General features: G+C 39.2%; 1 protein-coding gene and 1 pseudogene across 1 annotated transcript; both read right to left on the minus strand.

Annotated features, from left to right (window-relative positions):
• Window positions 1-2,725: 2,725 nt before the first annotated feature.
• Window positions 2,726-3,042, minus strand: LOC110311335 (small nuclear ribonucleoprotein E pseudogene; annotated as a pseudogene).
• Window positions 3,043-12,237: 9,195 nt separating this feature from the next.
• On the minus strand, window positions 12,238-23,985 carry Hspa13 (heat shock protein family A (Hsp70) member 13). Its single transcript, XM_021185425.2, has 5 exons — window positions 23,918-23,985; window positions 22,116-22,456; window positions 18,137-18,350; window positions 16,436-16,603; window positions 12,238-15,467 (listed from the first exon to the last, which is right to left on the minus strand). Exons 1-5 carry the CDS (start codon window positions 23,940-23,942, stop codon window positions 14,800-14,802), a joined length of 1,416 nt encoding a protein of 471 aa, XP_021041084.1. The 5' UTR covers window positions 23,943-23,985; the 3' UTR covers window positions 12,238-14,799.
• Between the last annotated feature and the right edge of the window lie 119 nt (window positions 23,986-24,104).

Raw genomic sequence — 24,104 nt, forward strand, 5'->3', positions numbered from 1 at the left:
ATCTATCATTTTAGCAAGTGTTCTTTTCCTTCACTTTTTAATTTCTGATTGCCTTTTAAAGACAAACTCTGCAAAGTAAAGTGCATTTGTATGCAGAAGAATCCTTTAAGCTGTCATCAGTGTGACAATGCAATGCTTGATTGAGGTCTAAATAACTGCAGAGGTAGCAGAAAGCAGTTCTTAGTGTTTATGCTTCAGTCTCTCAGAGAAGAACTTGGACAAAGTGCACCCAAAGTTATGTGTATCTGCAACTCTGGAAGTCATTCCATTTATTACAGGTGGCTGTCTTTGGGACTTGAATTTGTCTCCAACTTAATGCTCTTCATTGCTGTACTGCTTGCTGCTCTGGTATGCAATACCATGGATCCAGCAATAGTTGCTTTGTCTATGGCCTATGCCTTCAATGTAAGTAATAATGATTTTGTGGTACATGGTATATGTATAATCCAATTAATTAGACACTCTTCTCTATTGCTTGTCTGAAATATAGATTGCATTAACTAAATAATGAGAGACAAAGCTATATTACCTTGGAGGCTCATTTCTTTTTCTCCCTTAGTACTAACATGAAGCTGGCTCAGCAGTTTAAAGTTAGCACACAGAAAGAGTAGGCTAATGCCCATGATCAGCCCTAAAGGTCCAAAAACCTCCTGTTCTTACAGGGTTATCCAAAAATTCCCTGTTCCCTTACCACAGAGATTTGTAGACTGTTACAGGATAGGGCCTTTCTCCATCTAGGCTGGCACATTCACTTTGCCCCACCTAAAGAGATACCTTAAATTCTATTAGCTCTGTGTTTTGGCTTGGAAACGTTTTTCTAACTAAGTCCTATCCTACATAACAAAGAAAAGCACTAGTGATATGAACGTTTTGGTGCCTCCTTTGTGAACAAGCAAACACCTTAAACCTCTTAATTCTATCAGCCATTCATCTGAACCTAGTTATGTTTTCGAATTAAGAATTTAGGCTTCAAGCCGGGTGTGGTGGCGCACGCCTTTAATCCCAGCACTCGGGAGGCAGAGGCAGGCGGATTTCTGAGTTTGAGGCCAGCCTGGTCTACAAAGTGAGTTCCAGGACAGCCAGAGCTATACAGAGAAACCCTGTCTCAAAAGACCAAAAAAAAAAAAAAAAAAAAAAAGAATTTAGGCTTCTAGGGAACAAACATAGTACATATGCACAAGTAGGGCCAGGAGCAGACATCTGTATTCAAACATTGACATTTCTATGTTTCTAGTAAAACATATTTCTAGTAAACTATGTCTTGAGTAGGTTAAATAAAACCTTTAAAGAGCCTCAAATCCATATCTGTTCAAGTTAAATGGACCATCAAAAAGAGTAGCCTCAAATTCAAGCAAATAAAAATTCAGGCTAGGTATATAGCTCAGTGGTAGAGAACTTACTTAGAGCAAGGCCTTCAGTTTGTTCCTCACTACTCAGAAGAAGGAGGGGGATGATACAGGGAGGGAGGGAATGGAGGACAATATAAAAATTGTCCCCTCATGATTCAGGTTGAACATATTATTCATATTAATAATTTTATTAGAGTTTGCATTGAGAAAATTGTCTTAATTTAGTCATGATTATTGAATCCATACAACTTCTAAGTTAATTATAATGTGCAACTTACAACTTCTGTTTCCTGGGTGCAACGTCAACATCTTGGAATGGGAATAGCACATGTAATAAATCTATCTATTTTGTTTATCTTAATGACCTATAAATTAGAAGAGACAAGAATTAGAATGCTGCAAAGTAGAATACTTAAATTTTTTGCATATATTGCTTCTATATGTCAATTTGTTAACAAACCTGAAATATGTAAGAAAAGGCAGGAGGGCATATTTGAATTTTTGGTAAGGAAAGCACATGAAATAGAAACAAAAGCAAATTTGTCAATTCAAAGAATATGTGAATTTGAAAATACAGGTGAAGGCATAAGCAATTCTTGGCTTCGTTTCATTTTTTGAAAATATAGTGTTCTTTTTGTTTTGTTTTGTTTTGTTTTGTTTTTTGCTTATTTTTTGTTTTATTAAAAAATTGTTTTATTTGTTTACATTTCAAATGTTGTTCCCACTTCCTGTACTCCCTCCACAAGAGCCCTGATCCCATCCTCCCTCCCCTTTATCCCTAAAAGGGTTCTCCTTTACCCACCCACTCACTCCCACCTCATCCCTCTAGCATCTCTCTTCTCTGGGGCATCAAGCTGGACTGGAGAGATGGCTCAGCCATTAAAGACTAGGCTCACAACCAAAATATAAGATGCCGCTAATATTGTGCCAAAAATATTGCCAAAAATCAGGTTACTATCGGGTGCATTCTTAAATGGCTGGATCCCAGTGTCCTAACTAGGGGCAATGAGGGAATGAAGAAAGGACAGACACATGGACAGAAAAACTGGGATTGATTGCTCTGAGCTCGCTGATAAAGAAGCAACAGCGCCCAGGAAGAGAAAATATAGTGTTCTTATACAGTTCAAATCAGCCTGAATCTCACAGATCCTTCTGCCTCAGTGACCCACTGTGGGATTACAGGTGTAAAAGTGATCTGTCACATCCAGGAATTCCTAAATAACAGTGAGGTTAAGTATCATCACACCTCCTGAGTTAGCATGTTGAAAGTAAATTTTTATTTTATTTTTTTTTAACAAAAACAATCTCACAGCATTTATTGTCACTTAATGGATTATCCCCAAATGGATAAATGTAGCTCCCAGCAGAAGACACCTTTAAAAACACTGAACTGCCTTCTCACCTTCTCCCATGCTTGACCATTTCCAGTAGGAAACACTTTGAAGCAGAGTAACATCTCCTTTTAGCATGATCCAACCCAGTTGTTTTCTTGACTTTGTTTTAGAATGAGTCTCTTGGCATCATCTAATATGAGTTTCTTGTACTCATCAAAGCCAATAATACCATCTTCTATCTATGTATTCACTTGCTCATACACCTGAGTCTGAGATCTGTTTTGCTAGGATCTGAAGATGAGGTTGATAGAATGCAACATCACCTGCTGAACATTCTAGCCCTGACCTCGATATGTCATGGTAGAAGTCATTGAAAGTAAATTTTTAAAATTTTATTTATTAATCATTTTATTTGTTTACATTTAAAATGTTATCGACCTAGCCTGTCTCCCCTCCACAAACCTTTCATCCCATTCCCTTCTCCTTTGCTCCCCCCGCCCACCAACCCACTCCCACCTCACCCTTCTAGCATCCCCCTTCTCTGGAGCATCAAGCCTCCACAGGACCAAATGCCTCCTGCCTCACTGATGTCAAATAAGTCAGTCCTCTGCTACATATTTAGAGGGAATCATGAACCAGCCCATGTATTCTCTTTGTTTGGTGGTTTAGTCTCTGGGAGCTCTGAGGGATCTGGTTCATTGATACTGTTGTTCTTCCTATGAGGTTGCAATCCCCTTCAATTCGTTAAATGAGACATGCATTTCTAACATGGTATTGAGCATGAAAATCAAAATAATTGTTAAAAAAACATATCTCTAAGAAATTATTAAGCTAGGACACACAGTAAATTTTATTTCAATGCGTTATGACTTGACCTGCTCTGATGCAGCATTAAATATACCATTATAATTATAACTTTGTACAGGTGTTACATTGAGAAAATTAATATAGCCATCTCATAATTACTGAGAATCAGTACAATTTTAATTATTTATTGTTTATATACTCTGCTTCATGTTTACATCATTAACATTTTTTGTGAATTGGAAGCAGAAGACTAAATGATCATATTTTGATGGTTCTAATTAACCACAAATGGGGGGGAGACTATTAACAGAGCAAAATATTTAATTTACCTGTATCTTTTGCTTGTAGCTTAATTCTGTCTCCAAGTTCCAATAACTATAGGGTAGATTAAAAACAAGAGAATTAGAATTTTGCATCCTCCTCAAGCCACTTATGGAGTTATTTTTTATTTTTTTCCTCTTTTGCACAGGAGTCCGAGGACGTAGCTCCTTCTGAGAAAACAATCTAATACTTCTATAAGGGGATTGTTGCTACCATGTGGGCCAGGTTTCCATGTGGTTCTTCTCAAAGTAAAAAATAAAATTGAACACCCAGGGACAAAAAAAGTAAAGATGAAGGGAAGATGAACACAGGTGTTTATTATAAGAGAAATCAAAGAGCAGAAAGTGCCCTGTCAGGAAATTTGGGGTCCCCAGAGCCCATGGATCACCTGCAGTCTCTGAGCTTGTCTTTTTACAGGGCCCTATACTCGCTTTCCTTTTGATCTTTCTCACACTTTATTTCCTCCTTCTGGACTGAAAATACTTCAAACAGATGGCATTGCTCATCCAAAATAGTCAGAAAACCACAAGTTATTGTCCAAAGAAGGGTCTTGATTTTGATAGATAGCCCTGGTTGATAAATGACGTTGTTTGCCAAGCCCATTCCATATGTTGTGTGGGAAAGTTATCTCCTTTGCAGGTGGGAATGTTATTCTATTTCCTGTCAGAATGTTAGCTTTTGCCTCCTACTCTGTCTTTCCTGCCTAGCCCCTTACTACCTCCTCATTTTCCCAGCTGTAGTTTTTGGTCTGCCTTATTTTGTTAACCATTTGTTTAATTTCCTACATTTAAGCATCCCTACCCTTTGCTCTTCTCAGCCTGCTAAGATGTTAAAACATCCTCTATGTATTCTCTCTTCCACTTGAATTTTAAATATCCCTGAAGATTCTTTTTGGTCTTGCCTTTCTTATTTGTACAAATTTCATGACTAATCAGATCATCTTTGTATTCTTTAGTATCTAATATTCAGCTATGCCTTAGTTAAGGTTTCACTGCTGTAAGGAGACACCGTGACCAAGACAGCTCTTATAAAGGAAACTTTTAATTGGGGCTTTGTTATAGTTTCAAGAGTTTAGTAGGTTTTCATCATGGTGGGGAGCATGGTAGCATCCAGGAAAACATGGTGTTGGAGAAGGAGCTGAATGTTCTATACTGGATCTTGAGGCAGCAGAAGGGGACTTTGTCAGACTGGTGTGTACCTTGAACATATAAGTTCTCAAATTTCTTCCTGTGCCTCTACAGTGACACACTTTCTCTAACAAGACCACACTTCTTTTAATAAGGCTACAGCTCCTATGGCCACTCCCCATGGCCAAATATTCAAACACATGAATCTATGGGGCCACATATAATCAAACCACCACAAGCTAGCTCAGTCTATTAGCGTTATCACTTTTGGTAGTAGTATTTGTCAAGATTCAGATTTGAATACGGAGAGGTGTGTTTCTTTTTTGTTTTGTCATCTATAGATATATGCATGCATTTGACTCTTTTATTGGTGAAGGAGTATATATTATGCCAAAATTATTGATGTAGAAGAGGAATGTTTATTCAGACACCTGAGAACTTTATCTTTTTGATCACCTATGGAAACTTTTTAACCAGTTCTTGCTTTTCCTAGTTCCTTTCCTTTGGCCATTGTTGAACTGTCTTCTGACCTTTGATATTACTACTCTATAATTCCTACTGAATCTGTTTAACCAGTAGTCCACACTCAGCCTTCACCTTACATGACTTGTCTTTTGACCATGTCTCTTCCACAAATTGTTTTACCTCATTGCTCTGATACCACACATTCTTGCATGTTCTTCTACTTTCTGATACTCTTTTGGCTGTTATGCCAGAAGGCTCTTGTCTTGAATACTTGACACAAGTAGTTTTTTCCCTTTTCACAGAGTGCCTACCTACTAATAGTCACAAAGTAAATACCCTTACTATGTCAATTGATTTCTAACAAACCTACTGAAAAGGAAACCCTTTAAGTAACTCTTTCTGTTTCTTATCTTGAGAATATTAACCATTATTGAACACTATATTTATTTATATGGCTCATGTCTCAACCTATCTCTTCCCATTTGCATACATACTGTATAAGGGGAAACTCTCTTCAGTTTTTCACAATGATGACCTCTAGCACTTAAATCAACTACTACCATTATAAACATATGGTGGAGTGGTTTGAATAAAAATGGCCTCCATAGGATCATAGAGTTGAATGTTTATTTCCAAGGAGGTGGAACTGTTTAGGGAAGGTTAGGTGTGACATTGCTGAAGGAGGTGTGTCGCTGGGAATAGAGTATGTGAATTGGGGGGAGGGGTGTTGTTTCCCTATTTGGTTCTTGATTTTGTCAATAAAGAAGGTGGGAGCCAATTGCTACAAAGGTGGTACTTCTGGGTCCAAGGAGGAAGAGAGGAGATAAAGGAAAAGAGGAGGCTGGTTAGGCTAGGGTTTGGAACATGAAGCAAAAACAACCATGTAAGATCAGGGGATAGCTAGAATCAGCAGCCAGCTGATATAGACCAGCTGATATAGGTTAGCTGATAAGATTAGAGCAGGAGATTCAGTATCCAGCAATTGTGCTATCTGACAAATTCTAAAACAATAAAACTGTCTAGTGATTTAATTTCATGGAGCTAAGGGAGGCAGAGAAAGATTGAAGCTAGAGAGGAGGATGGAGTGCAGACAGAAGCTCCTGGCTTTCCTGTGGTGGTAGCTGCTGAAGCTAAGCTGAGAGGAACAGGCAAATCAGAACTCAGGCCTGTGGCATCCAATCTTGGAGCTAAGCTTGTAGCTATTTTGCAGCCATGGAGAACTGGGTACAGCTGAAAGGGAGGCTGGGAATAAAATAGGACAGAGACAAATAAGAGAACAATGAAGCCCAGACAAAGTTTCTCTGATCAAGGCTCCAAGTTTAATTTTCAGCACTGCGTTTATATAGGCAAAACCGCAAAGACCCATCCTTTCTTTCTTCTGGGTTCTGTTGCTTTGTTTTAGCTGGATTGAGTCGCAAAGTAAGCTCAAAGTAGGTGGTCAGCTCCTCAAAGCTCAGGTAGGAAATTGCACACAGGTAGGAAATTGCAGTGAGGCCTGATTATAAAACCCTCTGAGGTTTGTTTTAGCCAACTCAAGGCTGGGAGAAGGGTACAGTTTCCCCTTTTTTATTTTTTAAACATAAGCTGGATGGAAGCACAAGATTTGCATGTACTCCATTATCCCAACTAGGAAATATGGTGGCTAAGCGACTATGTCTGTCTTATGTCCAGGTCTATATTGTTCCTTCTTACTCATCATGAAGAACAAGTGCAGCTTAATGGTGTTTGTTTGGAAGAACAGGGCCTTTTATTGTTTGTTTGGACAAAACATGGTCTTTTGGCTCTTATCTCTGTCTTAGGTCAATAGGAACTCAAGAATACCAGGTGCTCTTTTCTGACCACTGGCCCTCATAAGCACATCTTTTCCCCCATTTAGACCAAATCTGCCACAAAGGACACATGAATATACACTCAATGCATTTCTTCATAGCAATGAATAACTGCCATGGTGAATAACTGAGCTTGCTGAAGGAGATCCTGTGTGAAGGCAACCAATCTGCTTAAGATACAAAGTCAAAGGTTAGAAGCAACAGGATTAAAGATGTCTGCAGGAATGTCCCAGGTATTCAATTCAGCTGCTAATTAGCAAAGATCAGACACAAAGTCTGGCCACCAGGTATATGGGAGGTGGTTTTGAAAATTGATGGAAACCATTTACTTCTCAGGTAAGAGTGGAGACTATGCTCCAAGTTAACTCAGCTGGCTAATAGGGATTTTGAGTCATCTTCATTATTGGAATCTCCAATATTGGATTGATTTCTAGACCAGTCCATGATTGAGTCAGAATAACTGGCCACATTAAAGAAAAGAGAAGAATCATTATAACTGCTCATTTTGATTAATTTTTCTAAGTCTCCCATAGTCTCCATGTTCTCTGTCCCACAAGGTCTAAAAGCTTGAAGCAAGGCATTTTGTCCAATCTGGAATATAGGCAAGCAAAGGTGGGTCAAGGACAGGTGTCCAATACAGATTTTCTGTTACCACTATCAGGGCACACAGCAAGCTCACAGGTCAGCATCATCCTTTGTCCCAGCATTAGGATATCACACCAATCACTCTGGCAGGTAGCATACTCCTGCAGCATCCCATAAACATGCTCTCTTCCCTATATTAAATACCTGATCAGGATCATGCCATATGCCAGTAAAAGGATCCTTCCATTTCACCTAGGCATACTTAGGACCCTAAATATAAACACTCAGCAGAGAGTTCCTTGGCATCCAAATTTTAAAAATTTTAAAAAGAGCATGATTTAAATAATGTGGTATATGGGGATATAATTCCCCCTTTCTTGTTTTTTAAGAAGATATTGTTTTAAAGTTCCACAAAACTTTGTCCTTGAGAATTATAAAGAATCCCAGTAATATGGGTAATATTAAATTGTTGACAAAACATCTCAAATGCTTGCCTGTAATAGCCAGTTCCATTGTTGCACTCACCTTGTCTGGCAAGGAAAAACGCAACAGAGTTGGATTCTTTTCAACAGCTTTATTCCAGGAACACCTCCATGCTACAGGAACCCCAGAAACCCAGGGAGGACTGCTTATATACACCCCAGCACTGGGGAGGGCTATGTGTCCTCCTGGGATTGGTCAGTCTGCCGGCACTTTAATTTGCATGCACCTGCTCGGGAGGGGTTGGCACCAGATTTGGGCTAGCACCTGCGCAGTGGTGTTGTTTATGGTGACGGTGTACCGGAGACTGGTGCCATCTTTTAGGCACCAGCTGCCTACAGTTCCATTATCTGTTTTAATCTGATTTGGAACACCAAACATAGAAAAACACTGCTAATGACTAATTACATTTTTAGTTGCTTAAGCTGGGAGCTTGGGCTGCTGACCCAGGCAAAGGAACCAGCATGTTTTTTAAAAGTACACACTACAACAGAGTTGGTACATTCAAGAGCACATGCCTGGCCCAGTTTTATGTTCTCTCTGCCTACATCTTGTGAATGAGATGTAGCTCTCAGCACCATGCCTGCCTGCCAATACTCTCCCCACCAAGATGATCACAGACCAATTCTTTGAAACTGTAAGTAAGCCCCAATTAAATGCTTTTCTTGTTTTTATAAGCTGACTTGGTCATTGTGTCTCTTCACAGAACTAAAACATTAATAAAGACAGAAATTGGTACCAGAGAATGACATATTACTTTGATAGGCATGGCCATTTTGCTTGTTAGCAGAATGTGGACTTTTCTGGATTTAGATTAGGAAAGTGTTGAATGCCATAAGTAGGGTTTAATCAACTTGGGAACTAGCATTGCAATGTGGCCTATGGATGACAAACTCAGGAGGTGTCAGAGAGGAATAATAGTAAAGACCAATATTATTGTATTTTAGCAAAGAATGTGACTGCTTTCTGCCCTTGTTGGGGAAAAAATATGCTGCAGGCTAAAATGAAGAGCTTTAAATTAGTATCATTGGCAGAGGAAATTTCAAGACACCCTAGTATTGACTGTGTACTTAGTTATTAGTGATAATTTTTATGTGGATCTACAATGAATAAGAAGTCAGACAAAGAGAAGTACAATATATTCAGTTTGAGGGGAAGAGCAGCATCAGAGAATGTAGTTTTGGAGCCAAGCCCTGCGTTCCAGGAGATGAGAAGTTAAAAGAAAGGACTGGTGCTAAATGGAATAAAAGGAGAGGAGTTCTCCTTCTCTACCCCATTGAGCTAAGCTTCCAACTTGTGAAAGGGAAAGCTTACTCAACAAAGGAAATCATCTTAAAGTCACAGCTTATGCAAATATAAGTCATGGAAAGAGGCAGATTTTAGCCCATTAGTTAGTAGAACTAATTATGGCTTTGCCTAATACCCTGCCCCTATTTCTTATACTATATATACTATAACAATATATACTATACAGATGCTTACACTTTTCATTTCCATTTACTTCATATATATATATATATATATATATATATATATATATATATATATATGGAGGTTTTTGTTTGTTTGTCTGCATGTATGTCTGTGCACCACATGTATATAAATGTCCTTGGAAAGTAGCAGATTCCTTGGGACTAGAGTTACCAGATGGTTGTGAGACACTCACTGTGTGGGTACTCAGACTGGAATCTAAATCATCTGGAAGCTGAGTCAGTGAGTCACCGAGTCAGAATCTTAACTGCTGAGTCATTCTCCACCATGATTTTTCTGTCTCTGTTATTTACTATTCTGTTCCCAGAACCTGGGCAATATCTGATACACAGAAATGGCATACATGGAATCTTGAAGAGAATGAAAGAATAAAGGTACAGCACTAGAATAAACAGGTATGGCATTAGATTAAATAACAGCATCTGGGAATCAGAACTAGAAGTTGTTATTTAAAAAATGACCAGTGGAATTTTTTTTTTTTTACTGTTTCTTTTATCAGAGTTGGATAATGGTAGCTGCTCTGTTTTGCTTGTGCATTGCTTCATAAAAACAAAATATTCTTATTTTAAATGAATCAACAGCCTCTATTGATTTTAAGACTGATAACTGGGTGCTGAACATAATTATGAAGGATTTTTCTCATTGTAACATCTTGACAATTGCTCACAGATTATATTGTTTCATTGATTTATGCAGGTACACTTTTTTCTTGATTAAAAAGGAAACAATTTCTTGAAGGTTGATATTAGAGATATGGAATACATTGAATACTTGCCACTGGGCAAGGATTTTAGCCTATGGGCAAAGTTAAATGTTCTCCCTAAAGGTATAGAAAACAGTTTCCAAAATAATTAGAGGTCTATTTTAATGGTAAAGGAATGCTAGAAATTTTTGTTTTCTGCATTAAGTAGTTTTTGCATCTAGAAGTGAAAGTATTCATGTGGTAGTTTTAACTTTCTCTTTTTAAGAGTTAAACGGAAAATCAGTCATGGTTTACTCAATTTGATGCTCTTTACATTCCAGGATGCTTGCTCTAGAGTCCAGAAGAATTATGGAACTCAAGATGTCACAGGGTTTGGTTAGTCGGAAAGTGCATTTCTTTTAAATTACAACAGAAACCAGAATAAAGATACTCAGGGACAAAGAAATGAGTGTTTTTAGTTGTATGTCACCTTTCCCAAATGAAATAGGTGTGGTACAGTGGTATTTTAAAATAAAGGCAGTGAGAGATGTTAAGAAGCAAGCCTCTGGCTCTGAGTTGTTGTATGTGTCAGTGTTTAGTTTATAGCAGCCATTCTAGTTGTTGAGGTTTGGTCTGTTGCTATGTATTGTGGCAAGTTATAATTGACAGAGAAGTTGACAAAATAGCTTAACGGACTGTTATCTGCCCAGCTCTAGTGCTGTTAAGGCTTATTATAAATATAAAGGTTTTGTGCCTTTTATCTAGGAACTGAACGACCAAAGGTGGGGTAGATTTTTTTTCTTTTTTACTATAACACTAGTCTCTGTTTAATCTTAGTTCTGTTCAAACCATATTGCTTCATATTACCCAAGGTTATGTCTACATTCACTTCGATGATACAAATCCCTCCACTTACCTGCCTGGGATACAAATGTACCTTCTCTGTGCTCTCATTCATTCCATGCATACTTTCATCCTGTTTGTCCTATACTCTTAATTCCTTAAGTCTGTGTCATTTTACTAGAAACGAGCTACTGAAAGGCCAAGTGCCTGGCTTTAATTAAGTTTGTATATGTTACTAGCAGTCTTTGTGGCATATAACCATGCATTTTAGATTCATATTCTGTAAATACCTATGTACACATGTGCTGAGCAACTGTCCAACTTATGAGATGAAGGGGACTCATAAAAGTAAGCCCTTGAGCAGCTTGGGATTATGGTCCCAAACTAACTGCACTTTATCTTCTGTTTAATGTTTTATATTTATTACTTTCAAGTAAAATAATAATCCATAAAGTTTGAGGCTGGATCAGTTTAAGTGACACAGTGTCAGAATATACTTGGGAGAAAATTGTTGACTTGTAACTCTTTCATGTTTTGGATATAATTATATTTTAATGAGCCGTTGTTTCTTTCTTTGGTAGAAACAATATTGTATGTCTAAATTGCTCTTAAAATATGAACTGTATGAACCCCAATGGTATGTTTTCTTCCAGTAATTCAGTATTACTGAATTATTTTAAAATAGTTCTATCAACAACTTTCTTCTTCTTCTTCTTCTTCTTCTTCTTCTTCTTCCGCCTCCTCCTCCTCCTCCTCTTCTTCTTAACTACAGTTGCAGATGATTGTGAGCTACGATGTGGAGCCAGGAATTGAACCAGGGTCTTCTGCAAGAGGACATACTCTAAAACAAGAGCTATCCACTCAGGCCCCAGGGGCTTATTTTTAAGACATCATAAAATGAATTTCTTAAGATAGAAAACAATATTTGTCCAAAAGACTAACACAGACTTTATTAGAAAATTATGAAGTACTAACTGTCAACTGAAAAGATTACAGTTGGGGGGGAGGGTACACAGACTCATTAACTTTGTGGATCAAGTCAGCACTTAACTCCACTGGTTACAAGCCATAGCTTGTTAATCAAAGTTCTAAAGGAACTGTTCGCATAAGAACTAGCTCTTCTAAATGAGAACTATGCAGAAAACAGCAGAAATGCCAGGAGACATGGGATACAGTAAATGCAGTAAGATGTGACACTTCTGAGATTTTATCACTTGCTAGTAAACGTCTGTAAGCATCACATCGGCTCTCTCTCTTTTTGTATTTATATACATCAAAAATATACTCCAAGCTAGTCATGGGTGGAAAATAAAGTACACAATTTAAAAGTCAAATTGCTATAGATTTACAACAAAATATGAATTACCTGTACACACATTTTTAAGAGGCACAATCTGTTCTATACAGTAACTGTCATATTGAATTCATATTATACACAGTGGTATCTGATAAGTGGTTTGAGTGAAAACGTAGTACCAAAACATTGATATAAAATAAATTACATATTACTTAGTATTTTTAAAGTTACATACTAAAAAAAAAGCCTTAGCCAAATGTACAACTAAAAAGCAAATTTTATGAAAAATGATCTCAGAGTTTAACAAATGGCCCCTTTCAGGATTCATTTGTACCTTTTAAATAAACTACACTGGTGTCAGGATTAGTCACATGACTCTAATTGATTGAAGACAATTTCCTTCATGGTTTTAACATTGTAACTACTAGGGAAGAGGATGCTAACTACATAGCCCCACCTCCAACACCATCATCCTGTTTTTTCAAAAAAAAATATTTATCTTCCCATTTTAGTATTATTTATCTGTTCTATTCTGCAAATTGATTTTGTTCATGTCTTGAGTTGTCATACAACTGAGAAATTCAAGTTTGCTGTTTATAATCCTAAATGGCTAACGTGAGAATTCCAAGTACATGTGGAGACTGCAGTACATGTAGCCTCAAACATGTTCCCAGATGTTTTTCAATCTGAAAATCAAAGATTCACAGTCTTGAATATTTTCACAATGCTGTGAAGGGCTCATCTTTGGCATTTCTCCATTAGTTCTAAAATAAAAGCACAGCATTTGATGTTTATCTATCTACCTAATTGCACGCGCTTTGGTACATGGAAATGACTGTTAATTTAATCGCAACTTCACTACTGAGCAAAAAAAAAAAAAAAATTATAAAGCTGCAAAACAAACAAACAAACAAACAAACACCCCCCCCCAACCCAAAATCTACCACATTCCTGCATTACTCTTTGGGAAGCTGAAGCGCTTGATCTTGTTCAAAATTTTAGTTCTCTTTTTTAGTTATTACAACACTGATAAACAGGATATACTTTAAATGAACAAGATAGCCAGGATATAATTCTTGTATGTGAATACTTTCATTAAAGCAAATATAATGACATATATCTTCCAACAACATGGGCATCACAAAGTCAACATAAGAATATTTTCTTCACTGGCCCTTGTGGCCATCTGGCTTGCTTTCTTCTTCCCCTCCCTATCTCCCTCTCGGTTTTTGAGACAGCAACAGGATCTCACTAAGTTGCCTATATTGGTCTAGAACTTCCTGGGTAGCTCAGACAGGCTTTGAACTTGTGAGCCCCTTGCCTCAATGTCTAAAGTAGTTTGACTATAGTCCTGCATTTCTAGGTTTGATCCTGGGAAAAGGGGAAACAACATAACCAAAACCAAACAGCTGCTACAAATATCCAATGGTCTTGGATAGCAAAAACAAATGGAGAGAGTAATACAGCTTTATTGTGACATCAACGCTTGGAAAAGGCAACTGGTAACTTTCTACGGTCTTTTTTATTCTTACAAAGCAGAGGTGTGAAAATACAAGCAGAAAATGACGCCCTCAAGATAAAAAGACTACAGTTTAAACAGGGCATGTCTACTATCTGGCAGAAAGAAATCTGAATAAATCTTTAGCTATTTTGGGAAGAAAAACTGGTCTTTCAAATATATTAAAATCTGTAGATTAGGAGGATGTAATATGTAAAAAGATAGTGGATTTTTGAAAATACAAATTACATGGCAGTTGGTGAATACTATCTATGCAGTTTAATAATACTGCTCTCTCCCAGCCAGTGTAAATACCTGACATAACAGTCCTTCAAGAAATTATCAGCCCCTACTAATACAATTCAGTAAGAACTTGGGCCTCATAGTTGGCACTATTTCAAGTTTCCAGACTAGTAAGTGCGGATGGCTACCTACTTCCAGAATCCAGGAGAGTTTTACTCAACTGTGTTACTTTAGAAATACTGAGCTTTTTTTTTTTTTTTTTACACACCCAAACAAGACTCATCTGGTCATATTCGATTCTAAAACAAAACACTATGTCAAGTTGTCCTGTATAAATGTCCTTTTGGGAATTTTTGAGTGACTTCATGGACTTCTTTTCTGGAGGAGGCGTCACATGGAAATCCTTAATACCCCAAGACAAGATCAGTTACCAGCACTCCCTCAGAGTTCAGTTGAAGTTGGTTTTCTGTAAATGCTTATTGGGAATTTCCAAAGCACTAACTTGGAGAGGCCAGGAGCCTCCATCAATCCCAGCTTGGATGGCCACTCCTGTCACCACTGCCAGGTCAGGGTCTACAGATGTATTCGGGTCCTTTCCAAAGAACTCCTGAATAACTTGGCGGATCCGAGGAATACGAGTAGAACCCCCAACTAGAACCACCTCGTCAATTTCAGTCTTGTCTAAGAGGCCTTCTTTTAATACTTGCTGAATGGGTACGAGTATTTTCTGAAAGAGATCTTCATTGAGGGTATCAAAGAGCTTGCGGGATACTTCTGTCTCAAATAAAACCTGACTTTTTCCACTCTTGCTTTCAGAAAGGCCAGGTCTAAACACTCTGTTCATATGGTGACCATCCCCTGGGGTAAGCTGGTCTTTTGGCAGTTCAGAGTCACCATTTTGAGGTTTCTTGCTGTCCTTCCCCTCTACAGTGAGTAAAACTGATACCTGGGCAGACTGATGAAGCGTCAAGTTTAGCTTGACCATTTCCACCGCCTGTCTTAATCTGTGGATTTCCTCTTTCCTGGAAGGGAGAAAGCCGTATGTTTGATAGATCTCTTTATATAAATACTGAAGCAGCCTCTGATTGAAGTCTTGTCCTCCAAGTTTGTTGTTTCCTAAACACAGAATTAAAAACCTTATGTCATATTTATATGCACATAAATATAAACTCTGTATGTTAAGGTATTCTAAGGATAAGAAGTCCTGTAATATATTAAGGTTTTACTAATGTATGTTGACTAAAAAAGACCTATGTTAAAACCATTTTAACCTAAATGGTAAGGGCAGATAGTTACTTACTTCAGATTCTAGAAACGGTTTTATCTCAGCTATTATTATTATTTCTATTTCTATCTTCTACTATTGATAATCAGTGCCTAGCAGGGTTAGAAATCCTAAATGATCAAGAAAGGAGTATTTCAATGACATCAAGTGATTTTTGATAAACAGAAGAATGAAGGCAGCATCTACCTGAAATTGAAACACTGTCTCATTTTGGAATTTTTATGATTAACAGGTACCAAAAATATAATCTTATCTTACTGTTAATAATTAAAAGCTTAATAGAAATAGTTCTATAGGAAAAAATAATGGAATATAAACTCAGAGTATATATTTTGGCTCTAAGGAATTTGGTTAAAAGAGTGAGAAATATAAATGTTAGAACGCTTATGTAGGTTAATAAGCACTCTTACATTTTGGCCTAAAAAGCACAAAGCAAAAATCTTGAAAAGAGATTTAAAGTAAACGGTCTTATTTCTTCAGTGACACTCAAGTTGCCTTTCTTAGGACATCCTCGTCCTCACGCATGAAACAGATGAAATAACCGACTGTCTTCATTTTGACATGTTTTTCTGTTATCTTCCCTTTAACCATCATCAAGGAAGCTCTAAAGGAACTTACTTATCTGACTTACAGGAAGTCCAGCCATTTTATTTTGATAGTTAGCTTTGATCTGTACATAGATATAAGCAACATTATATAGAAAAATCACAAAATATTCTGAAAGCCAAACCGACATCCTACATGCTGGGCAGATTGAGGAAAGCACGCCTGCACTTCCTTAGATGTGCACTTTTCTTACCAGACATCGCTCGTGTTAGGAACATCCCTCCTTGTTTATTCAGTAAGGACACATCAAGAGTTCCTCCACCCAAGTCTATGACCAACACGTAGAACACGTCAACCTTGTGGAGACCATAGGCCATCGCTGCTGCTGTAGGCTCATTTATCACCCTCAAGATCTTCAGTCCTGAAAGACCATGGGAGGAAACAGTTTCTACTCAACTTGTAATAAAAACATGTCTATTTCTGCTGTAATATGACCTTCATCCAGCAATGACAAAAGCAGTGGGAAAAATACAATAGTATGAAAAATGCAAGTTCTTTTTACTGGTATAATTAAAATTATTCTTAAAGAATACACCATAAAAAAGAAAAGCCTAAGTTTAGTATCTTGACATTTTATTAACAATTGAAAAACCTCTTCCAGCCTTTTCTAATATTGATACTCTACTTGGAAATATACAGTTGTGGAAATATGGTCAGCTGATCTCATGTAAAAGACCACATTACCTTGAATAAGATTCCTGCTTTGCAGTAATTTCCACACTTAAAGTGGTGTACAAGGTGTGAGGTCAGGAGCCACATCGGCATTTCAAACTCTAAAGATTCTCCCACAGATGCTACTGCCCTTCCTCTGGTTATCACACTTCTAACTCTGTTCTGATCATGTGTGGGGCCCTAGAGTCAGAGACTTACGTCACTGTTTCGGGAAGGCATTCCTGGTCATTCTATAAGCCCCCCCATCTATCTCTGACTACCCTCCAGGCCTCCATTCTTCCACCCATGCTACTTTCTGGTAAAGACTGTATAGCAGCGGATGGCCTTGTTGGGCATCAATGGGAGGAGAGGCCCTTGGCCCTGTGAAGGCTTGATGCCCCAATCATTGTAGGGAATTCAAGGGTGGGGAGCAGGAGTGGGTGGGTAGGGAAGCACTCTCATAGAAGCGAGGGTGGAGGGAGGGGGAGGGAAAGGATAGGGGGTTCCTGGGGGGCAGGGGGACCAGGAAAGGGGATAACATTTGAAATGTAAATAAAGAAAATATCCAACTTTAAAAAAAAAAGATGTCCCAGTAGCTCTGAACACGAGGTGATTGATCCTCCTGAAGCCAATGGTGGGAAGGACACTGCTGCTTGCTCTCCATTAGAAGGGCCATACAACTACGATTACTGATAAGTACAGGAAGTCCCCATGGCACAATGTTACATGCTATGTGCGAATTACGCTTACTCTACACCTCCATCTATTTGGATACAGCAGCACAAAAGCAGGATTTATAGAACAGGTGGCATCACTTTCACCTTGCAAAGTCTGGAAACACTTCACCTGAACAAGGAAGACATCGTATCTTTGATCAGAAGTACAGGAGTACTCATGCTCTCTCCCACAGTTTGTCATATGCCTGATTTGCTTAGCTTCTTCTTTTCTTTTCATTTTAGAAACATATTTTGAGGACGGTTGTATCCTGGAGGACTGAACCTAGGCTGGGCCTGACCCTCTCTAGAGAAGTAATCTATCAGAAAGCTACAGCCCTAGCCCTATACTGCTTTTTCTCCACATTTAATGTTGTACCAGAGTTCATAATCATCATTGCAAATCTATCTAAAACAGACAGCTAACTCATCTGCCATATAGTTTGGATGCCTACAGTTGATTTACAGAAGATGTTAGTCCTAACACAATCTGAGAAAAGGCATGTCAGGTCAGTCAAAGGTGCTATTACCAGCAAGGTTGGCAGCTTGGATTGTTGAATTTCTCTGTTGTAGGTCAAATTCTGCAGGCACAGAAATGACAGCATTGGCAACCGGCATGCCGAGGTATTCCTCAGCCATCTCCTTTAGCTTCAGCAGCAATCGAGAGCCAACAAACTCCGGAGAAACAATGATGGTTTCATTACTTGTCACAGAAAACTCAGCCATCCCATTTCTGTGTAAAACCTGTAAATAAGATTTGAAAAGCAAGAATGTAAAGTTATGTATGTATAGACAAAAGTCCAATTACTTTGACATGCACATATTGGATTGATTCAACAAAAACCTGTAAAACTAAGAAAAACCTCACTATAATATATCCAACACCCTTTTCCAGATTAGAGTTCACTGAATGTGATATTTAAAAACTTACTAAATAAATCTGTGTTACAGTTTTCAGGAATAGCCAAACAAAAGTCAGGAATGTAACAGAAGCCTAGGATAATCTCTGTACATTCTCATTGGAAGAATGCGTTACAACACCCAGGAGACTCCTTTTCTTGGAGCTGTTCGCCCTCAGTGGACATGTTTTCACTCAGACAAAGCACTTTAAAAGTTCTGCCCAATACACACAAGTAGCCAGCCAGTATCACTAATTTCGGGGCCATTACTTAGTAAGATAGTCTTAATGACAGTACCGCAATGCCTTCAACACCTGATCCCCAGGACGGCTGCTGAGCTAGGACAGCCCAGAGAATACAGTGACCAACGGGATGGTCCACACTCTGGGTAAGACTGGGAAGCCCAGTGAAGGACTTCATCATGATCCCCCAAAACAATTTACATACTGGTCATTTATGGGTGTTTGCATTTCATATTCATGCTCATTGAGAACTGGTAATTAAAATCACACGAAAGAAAACTACAGAAACTCCAATCACAAAGGAGGCAACACTTTATTTGGGAAGCCGTGATGATACAACTACCTAGTGAGTCTAACACATGTAGACTCATTAGACCACTTCATAACTTAGAAGAGAAGTTGCACACGGGAGAAACAAGCCACAAAAATCAAATGTTTAAAAATAACACTGAAAAATAAATACATAAAAGTATTAAGATGGAAATCCAAAAGAGAAAAAAAAAAATCAAATCAGTGCAAAGGGTCAGAGTTCATACTAATTACTACAGGAATCAAAACCCCTCTTCTATCATTGAGATTTCATGTATGCCTAATACTTTGAAAGGAAAAACAACTTAGACGTCACAGAGATGATAAGGTATTTTATTGTCATTAAAAAAAAGAGAAAGATATCAAACCAGGACAAAGAAGAAGAAATGCAGAGGCAATCAGGTCTTTGTGAGTTGTAGATCAGACAAGTCTACAAATTTAGTTCCTGTATTAATCAAACAATCAATCAACCAATAGAATTTTTAGAAGAAAGAAAAAAATACCACTAAATATAACTCCTGTAAAGCAAAGGAAAGACACTTAATACAAAATGCCATTTTTCAGTTGTGGATTGTGGAACATGGACCTGGGTGCACAGGTTGACCCGCTCAAGAGGCTGAGGCTTTACAGTTCAGTGACTGCTCCGGAGCACGGCCTACCTCAGTAAGTAAAGAAAGTCACACTGCCTGCTGAAGAGGCGGACACTCCAAAAGCAAAGGTTAAGAGCATGCGGACCTTCTGATCTACAATCTGGGAATATAAGTAAAATTCCTAAAAACGTAAATCAAAATGTTGAGATTCCACCTGACACCAATCAGAATGGCTGAGATCAAAAACTCAGGTGACAGGAGATGCTGGATTGCAAGCTGGTACAACCAACCACTCTGGAAATCAACCTGGCAGTTCCTCAGAAAATATGGAAATAGTTCTACTTGGAGGCCCAGCTATGCCTTTCCTGGGTATGTGCTCACCATACCACAAGGACACGTGGTCCACTATGTTCATTAGCAGTAGGAAGAAGCTGGAAACAAACCAGAGTGGATACAGAAAATGTGGTTCATGTTCACAATGGAATACTCTTCAGCTATTAAAAATGAGGACATCATGAATTTTGCAGGCAAATGGATGCAACTAGAAAAGAGCAAAGTAAGCCAGACCCAATAGGACATGCATGTTATGTAATCACTGATAAGTGGATACTGGCCATAAAGTACAGAATACCTAGGAGACAACCCACAGACCGTAAGAAGTTTACCAAGCAGGAAGGCCCAACTGAGGATGCTTCAATCCCACTTAGAAGGGACAACAAAATACTCACGGGAAGCAGAGGGAAGGAGGGACCTGGGTGGGAGAGGGAAGAGGATGGGAAAAGGGGAACAGGACCAGGTATGGGGGTGGGGGTGGGGGGCAGAAGAGAACCCGAAGGGCCAGGACAATGAATGGAAATATGAAGCATCTGGGAGTGTGGGGGGGACCCTCTAGAAAATCCCCGAGACCTGGGAGGTGAGAGACTCTCAGGACTTAATGGTGGTGACCTTATCCAAAATGCTCAACAGTGGGGAGAGGGAATTCGAAGAGTCTACCTCCAGAAGAAAGACAGGGCCTCAAGTGGAGGGACAGGATTACTAACCCACAGTCAAAATTTCTCACCCAGAATTGTTCCTATCTAAAAGAACGGCAGGGGCAAAAATGGAGAAGAAACTGAAGGAAAGGCTGTCCAGTGACCAGCCCAACTTGGGATCTATCTCCTGGAGTGCACCAAGGTCTAACACTATTACTGATTCAGACAGGAGCCTACCATGGCTGTCCTCTGAGAGGCTCTACCAGCAGCTGACTGAGACAGACACAGATACCTACAGCCAACGAACACCCAACCATTCAACTGACGTAGCAGACCCCTATGGAGGAATCAGAGGAAGGATTGAAGAAGCTGAAGGGGAGGGCGACCCCATAGGAAGACCAGCAGTCTCAACTAACCCAGATCCCTGGGAGTTCCCAGAGACTGAGCTACCAACCAAGACCATACTGGGCTGGACTGAGGCCCCTGGCACATACATAGCAGAAGACTGCCTGGTCTGGCCTCGGTGGGAAAAGATGTACCTAATCCTCCAGAGACTTGAGGCCCCAGGGAAGGGGGAGGTGTGTGGGGTGAGCAAGGGGAAGAGGGAATGGGTTGAGGAACTGTTGGGAGGGGGGACCAGGAAGGGGGTAAGGTCTGGAATGTAAATAAATAAAATAATTATATAAAAAAAACCCACACATATATATCCAACTCAAAATTCTATAAGGCAGGCAATTTCTAACCGACACAAAGATATATACATATACATATATATATGTATATATATATATATATACATATATATACACACACACATACACACATACTCACATATATATACATATATGTATATGTATGTATATACATATATACATACATATGTGTGTGTGTATATACATATATCTACACATACATATATATATACTCATATACATACATGCATATATATATACACACACACATATATGCATATATATATATACTGAACTTCAAAAATTAGTGTGACACTAGCAAAGTATAAGAGGGAGTGCTGAGATAGAGTAACTATGTAATAAAATAGCAGTTCCACAGCCATTAAAGCTAGTGAGGTACATGCACTACATGTGTATAACATACTGACACACTTCAAATAAGTCAGAAAGCACGACAGCAAGTGTACAAATGTTGTATGCATACAAAATGTACACACATAGAGAATATCTATTCACAGTCCACGGGGCTTCAGCATCCTTCCTAAAATGTCTTGAGAGAACTAACTGGAACTGTGATGATGGCGGAATGAGTGCACAGCAAGGCCCCATTTCCTGACCTGGTAGCACCAGGAAGTCACTGAACTGATCCACCACCCTGCAGCTGCTGTGGGATTTCTCACTGAGAGAATACAATTCCCTGACACATAAAGCCAGCAGGGGATGGAATGATGGGCACTGGGAAGTCAAAGCACGGATTCAAACAGCACCATTAAATCAAATGGACACAGTGTAGATTAGTTTCCTACCTTAAATGGGTATCTGCCAACTTCAGCCTCCAGCTCCTCCGGGGTGAAGATCTTCCCGATGAACCGTTTGGCATCATAGATTGTGTTTTGAGGATTTGAATCAGCCAGCTCTAGGCTCTCATAGCCCACATACACATCACCGTCCGTGAAGGATACCATGCTGGGGATGCTGATATGCCCGTTTTCATCTGGAATCACCTTCACTTTTCCTGTCCCAGGAAAAAATACACCAACCGAACAGTAGGTGGTACCCAGGTCAATGCCAATCACTTTTGGCGTAGGCAATGGTAAATACTGTTGTGCCAAGTAGCCTGCCAAGAGGAGAGTCAAAACAGCTGAACCTGCAAAAGGTAAAAAGATAAGTTTTTATGAAGCTACTACCATATACTGTACCTATAGCAACATCTTCTTAATAGCATTTTTAAAACAAAGCATAAAATATTTCACTTTATAGGATTATTAGCTATTTCTTTTGGACATCAAGTTTTTAACATTCCATCGGGCTACAATTAAAAACAAAGGAGAAAAAAAAAAAAACCCTCAAAAACCAAAAAGCCCTCACAACTTTATTTTTGTATAATCTGTTACATGATAATAAAGGAATAAAATGTAAAGATATTTAAATAACCATTATGCTGTTGTTGAATGAAAATATCACAAATGTGAAACTAAGGCTAAATACAATCCAGTTCTCTTGGCTTATTGCTATTTAGATTGATAGCTTCATAAACAGTTTTTACCTGTTATTACTAAAATGAAATGCTATTAGGAAATTCTCACAGAGAAAGCTTTGGTATGTAAGTCTAACCTGTTTGGTTATCGTCTTTACCCATTCAAATGGATAAAATATGTAAGTTGGATATGCTGATCTGAAAACTGCTTAGGCGCTACTGTTACCTCATAGCAGAGTCCCACAAGAGATTTTGCATATTTAAGCATTCATTAAGGATATACTTTTCAAAGTAGTTGTTAGGGAAGAAGTATACAAGTGCTAATCCTGATAGCAACAATATGTAAACTTCCCGAAGGCAAGTTCAAGTCACCATTGAATAGTACGGCCCATCAAGAGCCGAGGCTCAGCAAATATTTAAGGGAAAAGGTCATATAGAAACACCAGGCATATTGTACACAAAAGCGAATAAGAACATTACTCTGAGTTTAGAATTAATATCTGATTTGGTTTCACTAGTCTGCGTGATACACCTGTTCCCACTCAAACCCAGAATGTCAGTCGGTAGTGCTGTTTGTTGGTAATTGCTAGCTCCTTCAAATCAACGCCTGGCGCATCATAGCAGTCCAAGAACCTATCCACTTGTCTCTTCCCACCTACAGACAAATCTCAAAAGCATCTCATCATTTGGCAAGGGAATGTTAATTCCCAACCGGTATGTTCAAAAGAGAATCCAGCTAAGAATGCACAGGGACCCGAATCTCTCCCAATTCCGCATCCCGAGTGAAGCCAAGTCTTCAATCTCGAGATTCCCTTCTTATTCACAGTGGGTTCTCGCACAGAGAACCGATTTCGGCTACCCATTGAAGACCGAGGTCGTTAGCATTCCTAGGCCCTCGTCCCTCAGACCTGTGCCTGGTGATACGACCCTAAGAGGCCTTCGGCAAGTCAGACCCCCCGACTCCAGGCGCCCCGCCCCCACCAGCTCCAAACAGCCTTAGCCCCCTTTTCAGGTTCCCTTCGGCTGAGTGACCTGTGATTCAGAAAGTGAGACAAGCAACCCTTGCCCACCCAGACCTCGTCGAACCGCCCCGTCGACTGCCATAGCTGCAGGGACCCCTGAGATACTGACCTAAGATCGTCATCTCTCCGGCCATCAGTCCCGCCGAACAGGCAGAAGGATGACTGTACCGACGGGAGGCACCGCCCCCTAGTCTCCGGCTGTCGCGCAGCCTCCTGGGAAATGTAGTCCGTCGGCTCCGAGGTAGCCGGAGGAACTACGATTTCCACCACTGCAATGACTCCATCTACCATGAGGC

The sequence above is a fragment of the Mus caroli genome, unplaced genomic scaffold (assembly GCF_978045245.1).
Source record: "Mus caroli unplaced genomic scaffold, Mus_caroli_1 scaffold_17, whole genome shotgun sequence".
Lineage (NCBI taxonomy): Eukaryota > Metazoa > Chordata > Mammalia > Rodentia > Muridae > Mus > Mus caroli.